Below are 21,720 nucleotides of genomic sequence, written 5' to 3' on the forward strand. Positions count from 1 at the left end.
AGGTCGGAGACCTAATTCCGGGTTAGTTTGAAGGGCCCGAAGAGCGAGAACAATATTAGCCTCATTCTTTTTAGTTGTGCCATGTTTTTTAGTGGACAAGTAGTCGATTAGATGCGAAGAGGAGAGATTTGAAGATTTTTGGTGTATTCGCTTATCATTGACGTTATATTCTCCATGCAAAATCACCACAACAGATTATGAGCCCTCAACTTGATCGATTCAGGTACCCTTCATTTCTAGATTGACCATCTGCTTCATGAAAGCGCAAGTCTCCCCAGCAGGCTTTGGCCACAAACACTGCAAGGCATCCTATACATTCTGAACAGGACAGCCAACTCAGTTGCCAAAACCTCTCTATACCAGGTGCTTTACGGCAAACTTCCGGATATCAGCTACCTTCATCCTATCGGTTGCCGAGCATTCTGCCCGATAAAAGCGAAAAAGAGGGATAAGATCCAACCGAAGGCCACATCTGGCATACTTCTCGGTTTTCATTCCTGAAACTCCTATTACGTCCAGATGGACCTACCAAACGAGTCATCTCGCGAAGTGATGTTACGTTTATAGATACTGAGTTTCCACTGAAGTCGCGACTTATGGCCCTGAGAAGTCGATCCGAATTTCCTGTCTCCTAGGCGCTGTCTGGCTCTGAAAAAGACAAATGGCTCGAAGCCATGCGCAAGGAAATACAAACCCTTGAGCCCTATGGCTCTTGGGAAATGATCCCAGCGCAGTCAGCTCCACGTAGGCCAATGAACAGCAAATGGGTTCTTAAAGAAAGACAATGGAACATTCAAAGCGAGATGGTATGTATGTGGCTATGATGAGAAAATACATTCAAATATTAGCGCTGAGGTTCTAAATAGTGTCTCCCTCAGGGTGATTCTAGCTCTTATGGAATCACGCGATCTGGTATGTATGTCATCACATAGACATCAAGTCAGCATTTCTCAAAGCGGATCTAGACGAATTGGAGGACATAAGACCTCCTACACAGATGGGATTCCCAACAGATCATATCCTCAAGCTAAAGAAAGCTGTATACGATCCGAGGTCTGCCCCAAAGCGCTGGCAGAAGACGCCGAACAAACACCTCATGGACATTGGCTTCACTCCATTGAAGAATGATGCTACGATATTCTTCAATGGCCAGACTTGGATCACAGTCTAAGTTGACGATATGCTTGTATTATTCAAAGAAGCCAGTGATACACTTGACGTGATCTTCAGCTTGTCTCACACCCTTCAACTTCGGGATCTTGGTCCAGTGTCCTCATTTCTCGGGATTAAGGTTGAACATTTCCCCACAGCCTTATGTATCAGCCAGAAGCTAAAGATCGAGAAACTAGTCGAGAAGATGAGCCTCTCTCAGTGTAGAGGAGAATCATTACCGATCAGTGATGACAATCCCATCGACCAGGAATCTGAGCCACTCCCGGAAAGTGAACACGACTTATATCGAAGTATTGTTGGGTCACTGCTACACATTTCTTTTTTTTTGCGCCCTGACATATCATACCCGGTAATGAGACTTGCGTCAAGAACACATAATCCTACAACATGTTGTCGCCAGGCACTTAAACACTGTCTGAGATATCTACATAGGTCAAAGGACTAGTCACTTTTGTTCTGCAAGAACCACAACCAAGATATTCAGGCGTCTACAGACAGCAGTTGGGGCAACAATGTCTCCCCACACGCTGTTTCAACTAATATACTTTTGACAAATGAGGCAGCAATAATGTGGAGGGCATGCAAGCAAAATCTCATAGCGCAGAGTACCTGTGAAGCGGAGGATGTAGCTGCTGCAGGTTTGGCAACTACTGCTATATGGCTGAAGCCTCTCTTTGAGGAGATATTTGAAATTGAGAAGGAGGTGCCAATTGATACACAGATGGACAACCCAAGTGCCTTGGCAGTTGCCAATGGCTCTATAGTATCTACTCGTAACCAGCACTTCCTCATTAAGCAGACATCTCTGAGAGAGGCTATTCAAGCAGGTGTTATAAAAGTCATCTACGCTCCTACTGATCAAATGATTGCTGATGGACTGACAAAGGCACTGCTTAAGGCAAAATTTGATGAATTCTTGTGTCGATTAGGCGTAGTCTCAACCACACTGTGGCACTTAGATATAGATACTGAAGAACAACAAGTCTTACATCTAATAATCAGAGAGAGATATTGCATTGTAGTTAGAGAATGAGAATCAAGTGATTTGAATGCAAAAACAGGTAAATTTCTTTTATAGAGACAAAGTCTGTGAGCTGGACCTTCCAGAAGAGGAAACTCAGAACAGTATCATAAAGAATCCTTGAGACTTGGCTGGCTGTTAGTGCATAAGCTTCACCGCCTTTGTGTGGCTTGTATCGTTAAGTTGGAACCAATCGGAGTGCGTAAATGTGATGCTCACTACTTCACTGAGCCAAGAGCATGCGCTATCGAACTAATCCTTTGAACGCTAGTTGGCCAAGAAGTGGTTAATAAGAAGGGACCAAGGGTTCCAGAAAATACTTGTGAGAATCTAGACGGCCTAAGAGATAGCTTCTCATTCTTAACATTGCTGATGACATTCTAGCCTTGGGAATCCATCTCGATTCGGGATAGAATGTACTTGTCTTTACGACATCATGGGGGAGGGCTAACTTTTATAAGACACTTTGCCGTCGAGGCACTTGGGATAGTGGTAACTGCGCGAATATAATGGAGCTGAAATAAGTCTCATAAATAAAGTTTTAAGTTTGTTAATTTATGGAATCAATGATATTATAGTGATCCTTGACAAGGATCATCTACGAGTCTCTCGTTGTAGAGCCAGCAGGCCTTTTTGGCCTTTAGGCATTAGGTATACGCTTTGGCTAGTGGTTGTTAACGAAACTAGTCGGCAACAACCAATTTAGCTGGTATGAGGTTAGGAGTAAAGCATAGTGAAATTACGCGTGTGAGAGGTGGACAGTCTAGATAAGACTTTACGATGTATAGAGCATGGTAAAGCCTGAATTCTGAAACGTACAGGCTTTCTTTCTCTAAGACATCCCACAGGTGATAAACAAGAAGGACTTTTGTGCAGTAGGCTTGAGAGAGTGTACTTCGCTGTCACTGAGAGGATTATAGGAGGGCTCTAGTCATACTCTTCAGACCCGGAAGATTTAACCATAGCGAACCATTCGCTCTAAAAGACCGACCTCGTAGGAGCTGGGGGCGAGATAATGCGGAAGACTTTCTCATGCTGAATGCTAGAGTATCAGAATAGGTAGCCTAGTAGTTGGAAGACCAGGCTGTGTTATGGCTATCTACAGAGTATCCTAAGACTAGATATAAATATGTGACGTGGGTTAGTTACGTGGAAGTGCTACAGTATGGCTGAGACTATCCATCACTATATAGTGTGTACCTAGTGAACCGTGCCAATGCCCGCTAATTCTTCCCGCCGTGATGAATGCTTAGAAGAACTGGCTTTTGCTATGACCTTGGTGAATCTTTCGACAACTTCTCTATTTTCTGCAAGATAGTTTCGAGTGTGAGAGGATATCTTGCTTGCCTGCTTCCAGTCTGAAAGCGTATTATTTTTGAGGCCATTTTCAACGTTGAACCGGTAATAGCCCCCAATACCGCTGTACCTGTGTTGCAGTCGCAAAGCAGCAGCTTTAGAGGCAGTGGCCATACTCGCTAGAGCTTTGATAAGTGAGGTTCGTTTGTTCTTGGCCTCGATAAAATCTTCAAGACCTGTGCCAATGCTTAGAATTGTCATCTCTCGGCCTGGGTATTCCTTCTTCGTCTCTTCAATAAGAGCTTCGCATGGATTGTTGTGGCTAAATCCAGCGTCGATGAATTCAACTTCGTCTCGGCCAACTTTGATTGACTTGAAAAAGGTGGTCGCTGCAGACGTCGCTCTAGCCACCTCCCAGATCTTGGATTCAGAGAAGGTAGTAGAATCATCATAGGTCTTGAACAGGGTTGGCAATGTTTCAACATTGGCTTTCGTGATCGCTAGGACAACACTAAATGGTGATAGCACAATGTTAGGCATATGAGCCATCGGGCTTCACTTGGCTAGAACTTACGTTTTGGTGCATGACTCGTCATGTAGCTCCTGGTCTTCATGCTTGCAAAAGTTAGTCGTAGGCTTGCCCGCCTGTCGGTGCTGTACACAGCTTTCCATCGTGCAGTTTTCTCGGATAGCTCGTTTGATGGCGCCCTCTAGTTTCTTTGCTGAGAAAGTGCCTGAGGGAGACACTGAAAAGATCTTTCTCCACTTGGGAGTGAAAGCTGTTTCACCAAGCTCTCTATAGGTTCTTATGCATTGGTCGACCGTCATCCCTAGCCAGCCAAGCATTATGGCGATGATGCTTTCAAAATATAATCATGAGCCAAGAATTCCATGTCTATTGTAGAAGTAGGGAGAAACATACCCTCCGGTGCTTGTACCGCCGATCAAGTCAAATCTATCGCAAGGCCTTGGGATATCGGACAAGCCCTCAGCGACCTTGAGGTTCTCCATGATTTTCTCAAGGATCAAAAGGCTAGACAGCACACGGATACCACCGCCATCTGTGATAGTTAGCAGCAGGATAAGACGTCAATATCTGGGAAACAACATACCAAGAGAAAGGATTTTCACAGGCTCGCTAGTATTAGTATTAGGCATCATATTTGCTTAGTTGACAAATAGGTCTAGAGAAGCACAAATAGAGAGTTTTGTGTGCAAGGTGCGAAGGATTGACACAATAAAAAGAAGTTGACGAAGTGAGCAATGCGAAATAGTTTCAGGCGCTGGTCTGCAGACAAGGAGCAAGAACAAGGAATAGTTGATGATCTGTATGATATTAGAATGCCTCAAAGAGAACATGAGGGATTATATATATACATCTCTAAGCGCCTGGGCATGTAGGAATACCTATCCACACTCTGTCGAGAATCACATAAAAAACAAAGCAAAATTAGAACTAATGGTTCCACGCTTGATCATGTGTTTAGCCGCTTCACAAGCCCTGCCTGAGTAATTCAGGCTTTATATCGCCATGATTAAGCTGATCAGCTACTTGCCTACCTCCAGACTTTGAACCCTTGTTGTTTTCCACTGATTCCTAAACGCTTCATCTGACTACTAAAGGCCTGAACCTGAACCTCATTGGTGCCTTCCCATGAGTAACTGCTTGGGTCTCATTCAATCATGAACTGGGCTAAGGATATTTTTATTCCTTATGGAAAGTTTTGTGCGGGTTCTCCAGCTCTATTGTGTTCACCTCTCTAAGCAATGCAATGGCTAGCTCTAATATCAACTTCGGGGCTTTAGGAAACACGTCATCTCATGTGTACAAATCCCTATCCGTAGTGTTATGGTGGGCTGGTCAGCTTGGGGCCTCAAGTTTGTAGCCATGGCTATCCACCTTCTCTCTAATTAGCAGGTGATACATCTCATTCAAAGTCCTTCTTCCTCAAAGCTGGTCAGTCCCAGTCGCCCAGTTCAGTCTCTATGTGTTTTCCTTTTCCTATTAGACAGCTCTCCCGTTGAGGCCCATCACTTCGTTAGCTTTTGCCCGCTCTAAAAAATTTCTCAACTCATCTATAACTCTTCTTTCTCGGCCCAGTAGTCCATTGGTGGCTTTTAGTGGTTTTACTAATAATTCTAGACTAATTATTCTTAGGTTGCATTCATGGCTCAAGAGAGATAGGGAACCTTATATCAGGCTGTATTAAGTCCAAACTCAGTCACTAGTACAAACATCAGCTAGTATGGGCCCCTGGCTCCTAGCTAAAATACCAAGTACCTCTCTGCCATCGACTACTGCTACTCTCACTTTTGTCAAGAGGGAGTTGTTGAAGTTGACTGTTAGAATACCTACAAAGTTACACAAGCTTAGTCCCACACTGATGTCTTTGTGGGGATGTCTTGGATTTGGCCAGGCTTGTTAGGGTCTGCAACCCATAGAGGCTTTGCCTAGGGCCTTCTCCTTAGACACAATCCCCCTGAGACAGCCTATCCGTTCAGGGCCTGTCTTAGACGCAATCACTGGAAACAGCCTATTCATTGGGACATGTCTCAGATGCAATCACCGGAGATGGCCTATTCATTTGGGCCTCTCTCAGACCGTCCCCCCGGAATGGTCCCAATGATCTAGACCTTCAGCGAGAAGCAGTCCCTATTTCCATCAGTATAAAGTAGTGTAGAACCCTCCATCATCTGTAGTATTAGTTAGCTCTTTCTTCTTCAACGATTGTTTCTGTTCTTATGCCAATACATCCATTTGTTTGATTCGCTCCCTTACATCACAATCGTTCCTCTTGCTGTTTGAGTGACACCAGCACCACAAAGAATGTACTTACGAAACGGAAGACACGGAATCCACAGAAGACACGGAACCCACAGAAGACACGGAACCCACAGAAGACACGGAACCCACAGAAGACACGGAACCCACAGAAGACACGGAACCCACAGAACCCACATCACAATGAACCCCCAAGTGCCAGAGAATGCCCCTCAGGCTTCTTTCATGGAAGCAGACCCCCCAACGGTAGCTCACACCGCTGCTCCAGAATTAGTAGATGAAGCAGTTGAAGCCCATGCAAACTACCTCTGCCATATTGCACAGCTCCGGGCTGCAGTTGAAGCCAAAGGACAGTCATTTGCGCAATTCGAGCACCTCTTAGGATTGCCCACGCAGAAGACCATGGGGAGCACCTCGTATCGCCCTAAGATAGAGGCTCCCACATTCAAAGGAGATCTTAAGGATTTCCCAACGTACTACTAACGCCTCCGAATGAAGTGGGAGGTTGACAAGGAATTCCCAAACGCTGACAAGGAATTCATCGCCACGGTAATCAACAAACTCGAAGGACCTGCTGCCCGTTATGCTACAGCACAGGTCTAACGCCTAGATGCAGCCCACTTCCTCTCGGGAGAATCTTTCCTGAAAATGATGCATACTAAGTATCATGACCCAACGGCAGCGGGCAAGGCCCGCAACGCTCTGCATCAACTCCACCAAGGAAACAAGTCATTTGACGCCTACCTGCAGCGGTTTGAAGAGCTCTTGTACCTCTCAGGTTGCGACGAGTTCACCGACTTCCAAAAGATCGAACTCTTGAAGTCTTCTATCTCCCCAAAGATCATAGAAGTCCTATACTACCATTTCGCAATTCTACCCAAGGAATACAACGCATGGGTACTACCGGTCCGAGAGCTTTGGCAAGAGATGCAGGCAGTTGACCAGCACAAAGCCCGCCATACGGCCTTAGCGTCATCTTCTCGTCCTGGCCCATCACAGAGGGCCCCACCAGCCCCCAGAGAGCCTCCTGCAACTGCCAAAGGAGAAGACCACACGGACTGGACACAGACGTATACGGTGCGCAACTCCAAAGGTCAACACCGACGAGCAGTCTGGGTCTCGGACGAAGTCCTTGCCCAACGCCGTCAGGATAGACTGTGTTTCCGCTGTGGGGCCTCGGGACATGCTGTCAGCAGCTGCCCCATGCCCCCCCGGTTCGCCCATCAGAAAGAAAGGCCCAGGTGTCCCGTGTGACAGCCCAGCCCCCTTTAGTCGCGGACTCTGATACTGAAGGTTTAGAAGATGAGTCGCCTGGCCCACAGGCTGGGACCCCGGGAAAAGAGTACCCTCTGTAGACAGTCGCCTTCAGAGGAAAGAGACACTTCCGGAAGAGCTGCCAACACGTTATGAGAAATTGGAGGTTGGAGGTTCCTTGGAAGTAGACATAGTAGTTAATGGATTCCATCCAACCACCGCTTTGGTAGACTCAGGGAATACAACCTCCATCATTATACCTGATCATGTGTGCAAACGGCTTAACCTACGCAGATCTGCGCTCATCACCCCACTCCATCTGGCCCCATTTAACGACCAACCTGCTTCAACAGTAACAGAAGTCGCACACTTCCTCATGGACATTGGTGGACTAGAGGAGCAGGTTTCAGCACTAGTCGTCCCAAACATGAAACAGGATGAAATCCTCATCGGCTACCCATGGTGCAAAGCGCACTCAGCCATGATCGACTGTGAGCATGACCGACTAATTTTCCCCCACTTCTCTGTTCCCCGCTCCTCCCAGGCCAAGGTACCTGGGAGACCCCGAGAGATCCGCATATCACGGGTGCAGAACAGTGTACGAACCATGGCACAATGGGAAACCCCAGAACACCTGCCAGTATTCACAGCGTCCCTCAAAGATATCAACCTGGCTCTTCGCAAGTTAGCCAAGGAGGAGGGACCAGTTGACCCGAGCTGGGCAGACAAGATTCCCCCATGGGTGACCCCTGATAACCGCGTCGCTTTCGATCCCGAAGCCCTGTACGCACGCACAATCGTGCCAAGCTTACGCTACAATTTAGGGATAGTCAGTAAGTGACACTACCAATTTAAGTAGCAACACTTTCTAGGATTTGCAATACAGTAGCGTGTATTTGAGCTTCTTTACACTAACAACAGATCACTTGATGTTTCATGCAATGGTAGCCTCTGATACGATGAGCACATACAAAGCACCCCTTACACGAAGCACTCATCACATCTCTGGTTATAAGAGCTCCAGATCTTCCAAGGCCTAGTCTCACAAGTATTTTTCTCATGTTAGTTTGCCATCTACGGACAAGCTCGTAAATATTCTAGTATACAGTTACACGGGGCAGTTTCTTATCCATACGGCGCATCCAAGTATACGCTGCTCTCTTCCCTTCTACACGTAACCTTTCACCTAGCCAATGGAAATCCTAACCATTAAAGACGATGTGAGAACCAAATACTGAGGCTAGAACCCTTCTTGCCATTCTGCCCCTCAAAATAACCCAAAACAAAGCTCCCGAAGCGCTGCAGGAATCTATAAAATTGACAAGTGACGGCAATGTCACTGGAGGCAAGGGACTTAATCACGGCATGATTGGATCCCTGACTCACGCTGACCATCTGATTCACAGGAATAAATCATGGCTCAGTTCATTCTCGATGGGATTTTCAAGGACTTCCTCCATTGCTTCGCGCTGTTGGGGGGATAAAAATATCCGAGCGGATGGTCGTAGACTGTTAGGGCTGAGCCTACGAGGTGACAGGTGACAAACCCCATGAGACATCCCACAAGACATGTCACACAACCCAGCCCCCTTACTATAGTATGATAAAAACCCCTCAACCATTTGAGTAGCTTAGATAGTTCTTTCCTTTCCTCCTCAATGTTGAATCTCTGATTATCTCCGAACCTGTCTACATGAACAACTGTACGCTAAGCCGTGACATAGACCGCGACGCGACACCCGTGCGCAAGCGCTGGCATTTCAACTTCGTTGGGCGACAGCCAGAGTTCAAGATGTGCATTTCCCGTAAATGCGGCTCAGAGCGCCGAATTCCAAGATCAGGCCATTATCCGTAATCCATTCAGACTTGCGGCAGATAAGTTGCAAGGCATGGCGACATTCTTAGACAGTAGGGCAAAGCCACATACACCACTTGGAACTGCAATATTCATACGACGCGGCAGAGCTTTAGCACTATGGTATAGTCACTCCCAGATGGTCAGAACTTGGCTGGCACTAGCTCTAGTTCTACTGCCTGTGGACGGCCGGAAACCATGTCGATACCTCTTCCCTTAACAAGATTTCAGAGCAAAACCCAGCTACGGTCAATTCTGGTAAAAGACGTTCATGAGTATGCCTGCAATAACTCGATGATCTTGATAGATGTCGCCACTATGGCGACTGCTAGTTTGTCACTACTAAGCGTCTCACAAGACCTATCGCGATCAAGCCTGGAACTAGCTACCATTTCTTGTTTCTTCAGGCTATTTGACACATGGATTCCTGGAGACTAGGCTAAGACTACACATCGTGGCATTTGGGAACGCACCCTCCCTATGTCTCTCCCAAGCCCATGTGGATCGTTTCACTACACGACACCAGTAATCATGTCTCACTTCTTGCCCAGCCTCTACTACGAAAGTATCTTCCCCTTCAAGAAAATTTCTGGTAGCTTGGCGCTAGTTGCTACTTCGCCGCCCGATATCCGCATACAAAGGGGTTAAAACGGAAATCCTCCAAAGAGGCATCTAGAGCATTCACTTGGCCGCCACCACCGAGTCCCTATCTTTCAGCTACGACAGTGCCCTCGTGTAGATGTTGGAAGAGGCCTAAGAATGAATATACTAATTGTCTACACGGGGAACATTAGCGCCAGCCCATACTAAGGATTCTGCACGTAGAGCTCCACTGATCTTTTGTCCTGTCTTCTCGCGAGGTCCGAGCGTGCATATGCATTGCATTGTATGCAAGGCCTCTCCTCAAGAATCGCCAGATATCGATCAATACTTGTGAAATGCGGGACTGTCTGTCCAGCAAAGCTGTCATCCTAAAAACCCTATTATAAATAGCTCCGCAGCGGCTAGCGGTCCCTAGGATGAATAACTGTCCTTGGTCACTTACACTTAAGACTATTGCCTGCTATGATAAACATACTTCTGTCACCCATTCTGAAGATCCAACAATATTCCTTGTGCTTTTTGGGAAACTTTGCCAACAGCCACATTGGGAGAGAAGGGCTTAGCCAGTGAGTGCAACGGTGTCTAAGCGCTTCAGATCACAGGCCCCGCCATCATGCATAGGCTATTCAGATACCTCATTGCTTTGGCATCCCTTGATGTGAGGGTGAAGGCGGCGTTGGCTAATGCTACGACCCATGCTACTGTCTGTGTGTTGGATTACACCGCCTACCAGTGCAATGTAGACTATGCCGCTTCTTTGCCACATAGGGTTTCTATACCTACAAATTTTATCTTGTCCGTTTTCACTCCACTCGTCTTTTAACAGCTGCAAGCGCCATCGCCTCGCTTTGCAAATGGCTCCGTACTGGCCATTGTTGAATACATCGCCGAGGATCGCTGGAAAGCATCTGCTAGAACGTGATGAAGCCAGCCATCATGCCAGACGGGAATACGATCCCATGACCTAGAATATGTCATGACGTGGGTAAGGCGACATACTGGCAAGAACATGTGACTGAGCCTAGGCAGTTGAAGTCCTTAAGGAGAGAAGAAGGAGACGATCTAGAGGAATAAGAAATTTCACACAATAGCTACCGGGGGGGGGGGGGGGGGGGGGGTTTCAGACTTGGGGTCAACATTTGTAGACCAGTGGAAATGCTGTACTTTCGTAGCTATCACGACTGTGCCTTATGAGAAGTTGGGCAGGACTGTGACTATATAGTCTCTTGAAATGCCTCGCATTGCGCGTATAAATACCATGCTCCAGTCTCCTGTCCCTAGAGAGTTTTCTTCCCTTCATTTATCTTTTCAACATAGATTATCTGACTATCTCCAAACTTGCCTGTACAGCCTATATACGGCTAATCTGCAACCTGGTGCATTAGGGCTCCGCACATTGGGCTACTTGTTACAGGGGCCTTTGTCGCTACTACGATCTTTCTGGTTCATCTGTGTAGTTTGTTGGCTAGCATATTATAACTGTAAGAAACTTGATATATTGGATCACGCATTCCTTTACGCACATGTACCGCAGATGTTGGGCGTAGCTACCTGCACTTGGCTACATGTAGTATGTACTACGCAATAGTGTAGATTGGCGTTATATTTTTGCAGAACTGTATACATCTGCTGTCGTTATATATCCAATCTAATAGAAGCTACCTTTAGGCTCCAAGTCTTCCACCATCACTAACACTGTTTCAAACTAATAAGCAGCCCATATGGCTGGACCTCTGACGTTCTTCTTGGTTCCACCATTACGTCATCCACGTATAAGACACGTAAGTCTTTAAAAGGTCGAGTGTGGCTGAGGCCGCCTCGATAATCAAGAGTCCAGTCTTTTAGACACCAGGCTGTCCATTCAGATACTCTAGAACGTCATCCGCATTACCCCACCCCCAGCTCCTATGGGGTCCTTTAGAGCGAATGGCCCGCTATGCTTAAATCTTTCGGGTCTGAAGAGTATCACTAGAGCCCTCCTAAAATCCTCTCAGTGACAGCAAAGTACACTCTCTCAAGCCTACTTCGCAAAAGTCCTACTTGCCCATTACCTCTAGGATGTCTTGGAGAAAGAAAGCCTGTACGTTCCAGAATTCAGGCTTTGCCATGCTCTATATATCGTCCAGTCTTATCTAGACTGTCCACCTCCCACACGCGTAATTTCACTATGCTTTGCTCCTAACCTCATACCAGCTAAAGTGGTTGTTAGCATACGTTGCCTACTGGCCAAAGCGTATACCTAATGCCCAAAGGCCTGCTGGCTCTAAGATCCTTGTCGAGGATCCCTATAATCCCGTAAAATCAACAATACTCAAAACTTTATTGATGAGACTTTTTTAATCTCCATTATATTCGCGCAGTTACCACTATCCCAAGTGCCTCGACGGCAAAGTGTCTTATAAAAGCGAGCCCTCCCCCATGATGTCGTAAAGACAAGTATATTCTATCCCGAATGGAGATGGATTCCCAAGGCTCGAATCGAATGTCATCAGCACTGTCAAGAATGAGAACGCCGTCTAGATTCTCAGAAGTATTTCCTCGAATGCTTGGTCCCTTCCTGTCAACCACTTCTTGGCCAACTTAGCGTTTGAAGGTTTGAGCTCGGCCATACGGATGTACGGATAAGGCCGCTGAGACTTCCTCTTCTCGATTAATGCGCAAGTCTAGCGCTGCAGGCTGCTTGCATCAGCCCAGTCAACAGATATATTGCCTGTATTATACTGGCATCTCATTTCGAGAAGGCTGATTATGAGAATAATGAGGATAACCTAGGAACTCATACATTAGTTCGATGGTCATGCCGTTCTAACCTTCTAGCTCCACATAGTGTAGAATAGATCTTAAGTGTTAAATCGGGCCCCAATAGGCGCACACGGCTGTGCGGCTTACGTAAACCTTAAATACTTACATAATCTCCAAAAAATGCATCTACATGGTGTATATGGATTTAACGGTGCGTTATCACACACCACCAACTTGGTTTGAGTGTGTTGAAGAGAATTCCTATTTGCACTTAAAGCTTCAATGCACCACACACCAAGTAATTAAATGAACAACATAGCTAATCTGACCGCAATCCAGTCAATCAAATAGTTTTATATCTTTATAAAATGTGAATATTGGCCAGCACATCAAGAGTGGACAGGTTGTTTTGTCAAGAATATCAGAAACTACAGCCAATGAAGTATCTCTCCAACAGAGTCAGCACATCATGAGCTACAAAGCTACTTGATCAGAGGTACTGGCGACTTTAAGGGGGTTTTGATATTATTCAAGAGCTTTTACAAAATAAGAAAAAAGCTTGTGATGCAGAAGTTGCTAAGCAAAAGAAGTGCATTGCATGAAGTCATACAGCAAAGAAGCCATTGCAAAGGTCAAAGTCGATTTGTATTAGTGGCTGGATGATGATATCTTCTTAATTCAGCGGCCAGAAGCTACTCAATGTGAGCGTGGGTGCCCTTGAAAGACTGCAACCTTCAGTGAAGGTGAAATAAGTGTCTTTCCATTGTCCCAATCCGTCTATAAACGCCAGACAATCATCCCATAACCATTCCCTATTATACAGCTGATTCCAGACCAAGGCTCCGGCCATACAACTGCCTCAGTACAGCATCAACTTAGTCAATGAGAGTATAGAAATAGCCTTGTGGTGATGGATCAGCAGGATATGGAGACAATTAAAGCCAAAGGAAAGAGGGAAACATGGCAAATAAAACTGGCCATATCACCAAAGGAGGCACCACAGGAGGTAGAGGAAGGGAAGAAGGCTATATACAACACTCAGTACAAGAGGCCCAGATTTGACTTTCTTGATTTCAGGATAAAAGAGAGCTTGTAAAGTATGGCTATATTTGATTGGCTAGATTGTTCTTAAATTTGCCATGTGATTGATTCAATTACTTGGTGTATAGGGCATTGAAGTTTTCGGTGCAAATAGGAATTCTCTTGAATATATTCAAATCAAGTTGGTGGTGTGTGATAGCGCACCGTTAAATCCATATACACTATGTAGATGCATTTTTTGGAGATTATGTAAGTATTTAAGGTTTACGTAAGCCGCACAGCCGTGTGCGCCTATTGGGGCCCTGTTAAATCAGTTGGTTTATTAAAAGGTTCAAGTCTATGCTACGACCTGGAACTATTCCTTTTTGTTAAAATTGGTCCTTATTTTTGATGTATTAAGTTGGAAAATATTTCTTTTCCCTCTCTCTACTAATGTAGCCCCTTTTTTCCAGTCTTATCTATTTACCCGACGTTATTCCGAGTGGAGATTCCAGCTCCACAACACGTTTGAATTGTGGCGTCAATCCTGTCACGTGTTCAGCCACAATAGGTTCGGATGCGTGGGGGACGCCACTTAACATATATACCTTGCTATGCACCAGATAGTTTGTCCTAGCTGGAAGCTCGAGCGCATACCCTTGGCTCAATTCCTGGACCGTGCCATTGCCCGCTAATTCTTCCCGCCGTGATAGCTGATTAGAAGCATTGGCATTTGCCATGACCTTAATGAATTTTTCAACATCTTCTCTTTTCTCTGTAAGATAGTTGCCAGTGTGGGAGGATATCTTGCTTGCTTGCTTCCAGTCTGAAAGCGTAATGTCTTTGAGGCCATTCTCAACGTTGAATCGGTAATAGCCCCCAATACCGCTGTACTTGTTGTGCAGCCGCAAAGCAGCAGCTTTAGAAGTAGTGGCCATACTCGCTAGAGCTTTGATGATGGAGATTCGTTTGTCCTTGATCTCGATAACATCTCCAAGACCTGTGCCAATGCTTAGAATTGTCATCTCTCGGCCTGGGTATACCCTCTTGGTCTCTTCAATAAGAGCCTCGCATGGATTGTTGTGGCCAAATCCAGCGTCGATAAATTCAACTTCGTCTCGGCCGACTTTGATTGACTTGAAAAAGGTGGTCGCTGCAGACGTCGCTCTAGCCACCTCCCAGATCTTGGTATCAGAGAAGGTAGTAGAATCATCATAGGTCTTGAACAGGGTTGGCAATGTTTCAACATTGGCTTTCGTGATGGCTAGGACAACACTAAATGGTGATAGCACAATGTTAGGCATATGAGCCATCGGGCTTCACTTGGCTAGAACTTACGTTTTGGTGCATGACTCGTCATGTAGCTCCTGGTCTTCATGCTTGCAAAAGTTAGTCGTAGGGTTGCCTGCCAGTCGGTGCTGTACACAGCTTTCCATCGTGCAGTTTTCTCGGATCGCCTGTTTGATGGCAGCCTCTAGTTTCTTTGCCGAGAAAGCGCCTGAGGGAGATACCGGTAAAAATCTCCTCCGCTTAGGAGTGAAAGCTGTTTCGGCAAGCTCTCTATAGGTTCTAATGCATTGGTTGACCGTCATCCCTAGCCGGCCAAGCATTATAGCGATGATGCTTTCAAAATATAATCATGAGCCAAGAATTCCATGTCTATTGTAGAAATAGGGAGAAACATACCCTCCGGTGCTTGTACCGCCAATCAAGTCAAATCTTTCGCAAGGCTTTGGGACTTCGGACAAGCCCTCAACAGTCCTAATGTTCTCCATGATTTTCTCAAGAATCAAAAGGCTAGAGAGCCCACGGATACCACCGCCATCTGTGATAGTTAGCAGCAGGATAAGACATCAATATGTGGGAAACAACATACCAAGAGAAAGGACTTTCACAGGCCCGCTAGTATTAGTATTAGGCATCATATTTACTTAGTTGACAAATAGGTCTCGAGAAGCACGAATAGAGAATGTTGTGGGCAAGGTTCAAAGGATTGACAAAACAATAAGAAGTTAGCGAAGTGAGCAATGCAAAATAATTTCAGACGCTGGTCTGCAGATAAGGAGCAAGAACAAGGAATAGATGATAAACTGTGTGATATCCAATGCCTAAAAGAGAACATGAGGGATTATATATATACATCTCTAAGCGCCAGGCTGGGCATGTAGGAATACCTATCCACCCTTACACTTTGTCGAGAATCACATAAAAAACAAAGCAAAATTAAAACTAATGGCTCCACGCTTAATCATGTGTTTAGCCGCTTCACAAGCCCTGCCTGAGCGATTCAGGCTGTATATCGTCATGGTTAAGCTGATCAGCTACTTGCCTACCTCCAGACTTTGAACCCTTGTTGTTTTCCACTGATTCCTAAACGCTTCATCTGACTGCTAAATGCCTGGACCTGGGCCTGATTGATGCCTTCCCATGAGTAACTGCTTGCGTCTCATGCAATCATGAACTGGGCTAAGGATATTTTTATCCCTTATGGAAAGTTTTGTGCAGATTCTCTAGCTCTATTGTTCACCTCTCTAAGTAGTGCAACGGCTAGCTCTGATATCAACTTCGGGCTTTAGGAAGTACGTCATCTCATCTGCACAAAGCCCCAATCAGCAGTGTTATGGTGGGCTGATCAGCTTGGGGCCTCAAGTTTGTAGCCATGGCTATCCACCTTCTCTCTCATTAGCCGGTGATACATCTCATTCGACGTCCTTCTTCCTCAAAGCTGGCCAGTCCCAGTCGCCCATTTCAGTCTCTATGTGTTTTCCTTTTGCTATTAGACAGCTCTCCCGTTGAGGCCCATCACTTTGTTGGCTTTTAAGCACTTCTCAACTTATCTATAACTCTCTGTTCGTAGCCCAGTGGTCTATTAGTGGCTTTTAGCGGCTTTAGTAATAGCTCCAGGCTTATTATTCCTAAGTTGCATTCATGGCTCAAGAGAGATGGGGGAAGCTTATATCAGGCTGCATTAAGCCCAAACGCCCAAACTCAGTCATTGGTAAGAACATCAGCTCGTATGGGCCTCGGGCTCCAAGCTTGCGATTCTTCATTCAGTGAAGCCACCGGTTCTTACCCTCAGTCTATGCCTCAAGTCCTCTGGCCACTGCCCTAACTTGGTCAAGAGAGTGAAGCTGGCTTGCTCTAGCTCATGATCACCTCTTCAGGCTTTTGTGGCATTCTATTAGGCATAATTCCTGAGATCTTTATACAACGTCACAACGAGAAAGTGCACCAAAAGTGGTGACAGCTTTCCAGGCTAGCGATTGATATTTGAGTTTTATGCATGAAGTAGTGAACCCCGCTAAGCTTGTCTAACAGCCAGGTGCTCAAGGTTACTGAAGTAGGGTAAGCTCTTAGTGTCAGATAAATTCGTTTAGCTAAAATACCAAGCACTTCTTTGCCCTATACTGGTCAGAGACTTGACACTAAAGAGGAAGGAAGAGAAGAGTCTAACTTGTGATGGACTAGGCCGAGAGCGTTCTGGAAAGCCTTGTAGGGAAGCCCTGACTTTGCTATGTCCAGACAAGAGATGCCATGCCAAGACTAGGGGGACGGCGGATCGAGGAAATGCGGCGGCGCATGTAGCTGTCACCGCCATCTAGCCGCCAACATGGGCTCAAGTACTAGCATGGGTGTCCTTGGTTGGAACATACCTAATCACATACAGGCGAGAACACATGACCTTAAGCCCAAGTATCAGCCTCTCATAGTCGCAGTACTCAGGCCGAGAAGGCAAAGAGTTGTGTCGTGCAGTGTGTTCATTTTCCGTCGATGTATTGAGGAGTTGACTTCCATCATTAGGCACAACTATGCCAAGGTATTTTACACTAGGGTTTACCCAGTGTTAACCCGACTAGAGACAGATTCTCCACAAGTTGAACCTACCAATGCAAGCAATTGCCAACGTCCTTTCCCCTCGTGTAACCAGTTCTAAGCCTCAGTATCACAGGTTTGCTACAGATAAATCTTGTGAATAGGTTCGGAGATTGGTCAAACATTGCATTTAAAAGAGAAACAAGAGGAAAAGAGGAAAACGGAACACTGAGCTGGGAAGGCTGGAGTATCCATCCATAATCCATGGTAGTGTAGTGGGGCAGGCTCATCCCCGCTACACGACAGTCGCAGCTCCTACGCCCAGGCCAACAATGCTTCACAATGGTGCAAGGGGGAAGCCGGTGTGCCCTAGCAGCGGCACGCCCCTTCCGATAGAACACCCCCTAGAGGCTTTGTTATTCATGCTCGAATGTTCTCTCAGCTCAGTAGAAAGACAAGGTCTCAGCTGGAGCCACTATGGCTCAAGCGCCCTGAACCCCCCCCCCCAGTGAGGGATTTGTAAATCTTTTTTTTTCTGACTATGCTTCATGCATAATTCAAGTCTCCATAGTAACAGAAGCCACAGAGTCAAAGGCATCAAAATGCCCAATCACTACAGACGCCATGAGCGAGAAAGCGGTTACATCCACGGAGTTTCTTCTCCCGCAATGAAACAAATAAACTAGACATTCGAGAGGCTGCATCTCCATATCTTCCAGCGGTTATCATCTTTCATTAGTAAGAATGCCATTGCTCCTGATTGTTTGGCGGCTAGAGTCTCTTTCTTTATCTTCTCTTTTTGTGTGCTTTTTTCTCACTCCTAAAGCCTCCGGTTTTTAGCGATTTGCAACGGCCATCCTCACACATTGACAGCTGACAGTTCTAGAAAGACTAGGGACCTTGTGGTATATCCCACTGCTACTCGACTACATAGAGTTAGGGGCGCCATCGGAGTTACGAACAACTGCGGGCGTTACGGACTTTGCAACCCATCTATCCAGATCGCCTTGCAAAATAATTATATTTCCGAATCGGGGCTAGATACGTGCTTTGCTCGACAGCCACTGTCGCCATGGCAGGGTCTCGAAAGTCCGGCGGCTCTGCCAAGACCGGGGCGACCACAAGAACTGCGGCCTCTAGGACCGCCCGTCGCTATATATCACACCACCACCAGTACCGCTGGCCGGGTTTCTTGTTCAACATCTGGATACTCATCATGTTGCTGTCGTCAACAGCCTGTCTTGGCATCCTGGCCAACTTTGTGGTCATTCAAAACCGGCTGAAGCTTAGCATTCCATGGTGAGTTGGCTACATGCTTACACCAGTTGCAGTCATCCTAGCCTACGTGCTGACAATGTTTGCTTCTTATGCAGGTACTTCCCGTACTTTATGACCGTCTCATGCCTTACCCTCGTATTTATTTTTATCTTAATATGGCTTACATGGAAGCGTCGCCTGCTGCCAGCCATTGTAATGATAGGCGCCTTTGTGCTCTTCCTGATGTGGATGATAGGCCTGGTGCGCATTAGCATGGCACTCTGGGGTTCAGGGAGCGTCAACTCTCAATGCAGCATCCAGGTGTTCTCGCAAGATCCCAAGGGAGAGAACATGCGAACGCTGGCATGGATGATGCAGCGAAGCATTTGTGAGTTTTCCCCATTCCGCGGCTGCGCGTTGCTCACTGGCAAGCCTTTTACTGACAGAAGTTGTACATGGCGCGGTCTTGAGCTTCACAGGTCAATCATGGCATGCCCTTTTTTCATTTCTACTTATCGGCACTGCTCTCTTGATTTGGATCATGATAATGGCATACCAAGTGTTTGCAGATTCGTGAGTAGGCGAGGGGGGTAGAAGGAAGAGGGGTGGTAGGTGGACAGAAGAGCCAACATGGAAGGGAAAAAAAAAGAGCAAGTATGGTCAAAAGAGGGGAAAGGGCCGAAGCAGCTGGGCTTTGATTTGGACTAGACGATATTTGACAAATTATAATGACGTGATATGATAGAAACGATTTTTGTCACTGCTCTGCTGCAAGTGTTCTGATGGTAGGCTCTGAGGTGGTCAGGAACACCGCATTGACGGAGAAAGGGCATACTATCTAATAAGAGTGAGTGCATAGAGTTTGCAACGTGATTATGGAAGTGGGGGGGACGTTTTCTTTCCTCTTATATTAGTAGTACCAAGACTCAGTGTCACGGACTTGCTACAGATCAATCGTGTGGGCAGTCAAATATTACACGTTAGAGAGGAAAAAAAGAAAAAAAAGCAAACGCCATCGCCATCGCCATTGCTGCCACTCGTGAAACAACATAAGAGTTGGGCACAGCGGCTACTAGCATATAAAGACTGTGTATAGTTTCATCAGGGGGTAGCAGGGTGTCCACAGCTAGATGTTGGAAGCACCATTCACTTTGCATCCATTGGACGTGGAGCCGCCTCTACATCATAAGCGAGGCCCAGTGGTGGAGGTGCTCCAATAGTAAAGTACAAGCTATGGCGGTAAGGCAGTTCGTTCCAGGTTGAGGGGTTCCGGTGGACGCTTCTAGTACAATGGGTGCAAGCGTCGACGGTCTGGTCTTTGCCGAAGCAAAGCCAGTTTAAACTCTGTCGCAGGTAAGAAACGACACCACCTAGTGAAGTTGAAGGATCATGAGCTGTAGCCAAGTCCTAGCCAACCCAAATTTGCCAACAAATCATCAATGAAGGGAGCCTGATGTTTGGCTAAGGGTAGCTAACCCTTGACCAAATTTCTTGTTTGCATCAACATGGAAGACCACCCGTGTCTCTACTCTAGGGTCTAGGGTTATGGTTTGCACTGCGCTTTCGGCCTCTATCTTGAATTGAGAAACATATGCACTGATGTTCGAGGACACTGCGCCTGTTTGTGTTAGTTCTAGGGCGTGCGGCATCCTTATCTCTGAATTTCTGAAAACCGACTACAGGAGCAACTACAGAATAATCATGATAAATTCGAGGATCCTCAATAGTTATCTAGAATTTCCATCAATCAAGTCCCATTTCGACTCGTACCGCCCCCATTAGTGCCCAGACCCAAGCCCATTCCCAGGCATCCAAGCTCGACTCTTGATTTGACTGACGCAAACGACCTTGGAACTTCAAAGTGGCGCCAAGCTCTTCATTAATAAACTTGGCTATAATGCCCACCCTACAAGCTGGCTGGACGGCATGGCATAGCCCTAGAGCAGGTCATTCCACGTCAACCACGACTGGGTAATGCTGGACAAATTCAAGGTCTTGGAAGGGGTTCTCGAAAGGGCTTTTGGTAATTCTAACTGACCAGCATTGGTGTGAGCTCAGATGCAGAACTAGGAGTTCTACTAATACTTTCCAGAGTGCTGGAGGCTCGCTGCGGAATAGAGATGATGAGCCTGTTGCCGTAAAGAGGACTAACAAAGGAGCTGAAAGGGACCCCATCTTTGTAGATGAAAATAGAGCTGATAGTTTTGACAGCTTTGTTGTCTCCTGCCAGGAGTTAGATAGCAGGCGCCGTGCCAAGCCGCACCCAAGTATAGCTGAGCCTTGAGAGTAGATGCCCTGAATCTAGGTCACCTCTTAGAGACCTAGAATTTCCTACATTTTACACCACATCTATTCCTAGCAACTTGCAACCGCCAAACAGCCCCCTGTATCCCTGTCAGTTGGGCAGAAAAGCAGCGGGACTCAGATGATTGGTTACTTGCGAGAAAAGTAGAAGAGCAAGAAAGTAGCCAGAAGTGTATTTGTGGCCGGGCTCTTCGGTCGAAGGCCGCAGGAATAAAATTGAAATGCCTAATACTAGCTTAAGCCTTGATAACATGTGCACGACTTACCAAAGGAAGTAATATCAAAAGCGCTGGCTTGGAGGTGAGATCTATCTACGCTTGCTTGGTCTGGATTATGTGGATGGATTTACGGTCTCTGGGTGGCCGATAATTGAGATGCTGGGAAGAGTTGCAAATACTTCTGCAACTGTGGCCTGCTAACCTAGGCATAAAAACATCATTGCGAGAATATAGTAAGAGTAGTTTTGACGACATGGTCATTTGGGATCTGGCTGGGCTAAGCGTAATGTATGTGCGTCAGAAGATTATGAGATGGGGCGGGATATTGGTTACAATGCCCGGTCTCTGATTTCGAGCTTGAGTCAAACTTCAGCCTACTAAC

The 21,720-nt window shown here is 46.3% G+C and overlaps 5 protein-coding genes across 5 annotated transcripts; 3 read left to right on the top strand and 2 right to left on the bottom strand.

The window, feature by feature from the left end:
• Positions 1-674: 674 nt before the first annotated feature.
• Positions 675-1,171, top strand: HOO65_080017 (gag-pol polyprotein; the record flags this gene model as incomplete). The annotated part of the gene is made up of 3 exons (XM_071004401.1): positions 675-806; positions 867-912; positions 966-1,171. The coding sequence occupies 3 exons, from the start codon at positions 675-677 to the stop codon at positions 1,169-1,171; spliced, it is 384 nt and encodes a 127-aa protein (XP_070856248.1).
• Positions 1,172-3,394: 2,223 nt separating this feature from the next.
• Positions 3,395-4,651, bottom strand: HOO65_080018 (Patatin/Phospholipase A2-like protein; the record flags this gene model as incomplete). Its single annotated transcript, XM_071004315.1, has 4 exons — positions 3,395-4,001; positions 4,065-4,349; positions 4,413-4,551; positions 4,603-4,651. The coding sequence occupies 4 exons, from the start codon at positions 4,649-4,651 to the stop codon at positions 3,395-3,397; spliced, it is 1,080 nt and encodes a 359-aa protein (XP_070856249.1).
• Positions 4,652-6,455: 1,804 nt separating this feature from the next.
• HOO65_080019 (uncharacterized protein) lies at positions 6,456-6,755 on the top strand (the record flags this gene model as incomplete). The annotated part of the gene is made up of 1 exon (XM_071001400.1): positions 6,456-6,755. One exon carries the CDS (start codon positions 6,456-6,458, stop codon positions 6,753-6,755), a length of 300 nt encoding a protein of 99 aa, XP_070856250.1.
• Positions 6,756-6,920: 165 nt separating this feature from the next.
• On the top strand, positions 6,921-8,566 carry HOO65_080020 (Retrotransposable element Tf2 155 kDa protein type 1; the record flags this gene model as incomplete). Its single annotated transcript, XM_071004242.1, has 3 exons — positions 6,921-7,486; positions 7,821-8,359; positions 8,448-8,566. 3 exons carry the CDS (start codon positions 6,921-6,923, stop codon positions 8,564-8,566), a joined length of 1,224 nt encoding a protein of 407 aa, XP_070856251.1.
• A 5,721-nt stretch (positions 8,567-14,287) lies between these two features.
• Positions 14,288-15,671, bottom strand: HOO65_080021 (FabD/lysophospholipase-like protein; the record flags this gene model as incomplete). Its single annotated transcript, XM_071004286.1, has 5 exons — positions 14,288-14,293; positions 14,355-15,021; positions 15,085-15,369; positions 15,433-15,571; positions 15,623-15,671. 5 exons carry the CDS (start codon positions 15,669-15,671, stop codon positions 14,288-14,290), a joined length of 1,146 nt encoding a protein of 381 aa, XP_070856252.1.
• Between the last annotated feature and the right edge of the window lie 6,049 nt (positions 15,672-21,720).

The sequence above is a fragment of the Ceratocystis lukuohia genome (genome assembly GCF_044167205.1).
Source record: "Ceratocystis lukuohia strain C4212 chromosome Unknown Supercontig8_pilon, whole genome shotgun sequence".
In the NCBI taxonomy this organism is placed as follows: domain Eukaryota; kingdom Fungi; phylum Ascomycota; class Sordariomycetes; order Microascales; family Ceratocystidaceae; genus Ceratocystis; species Ceratocystis lukuohia.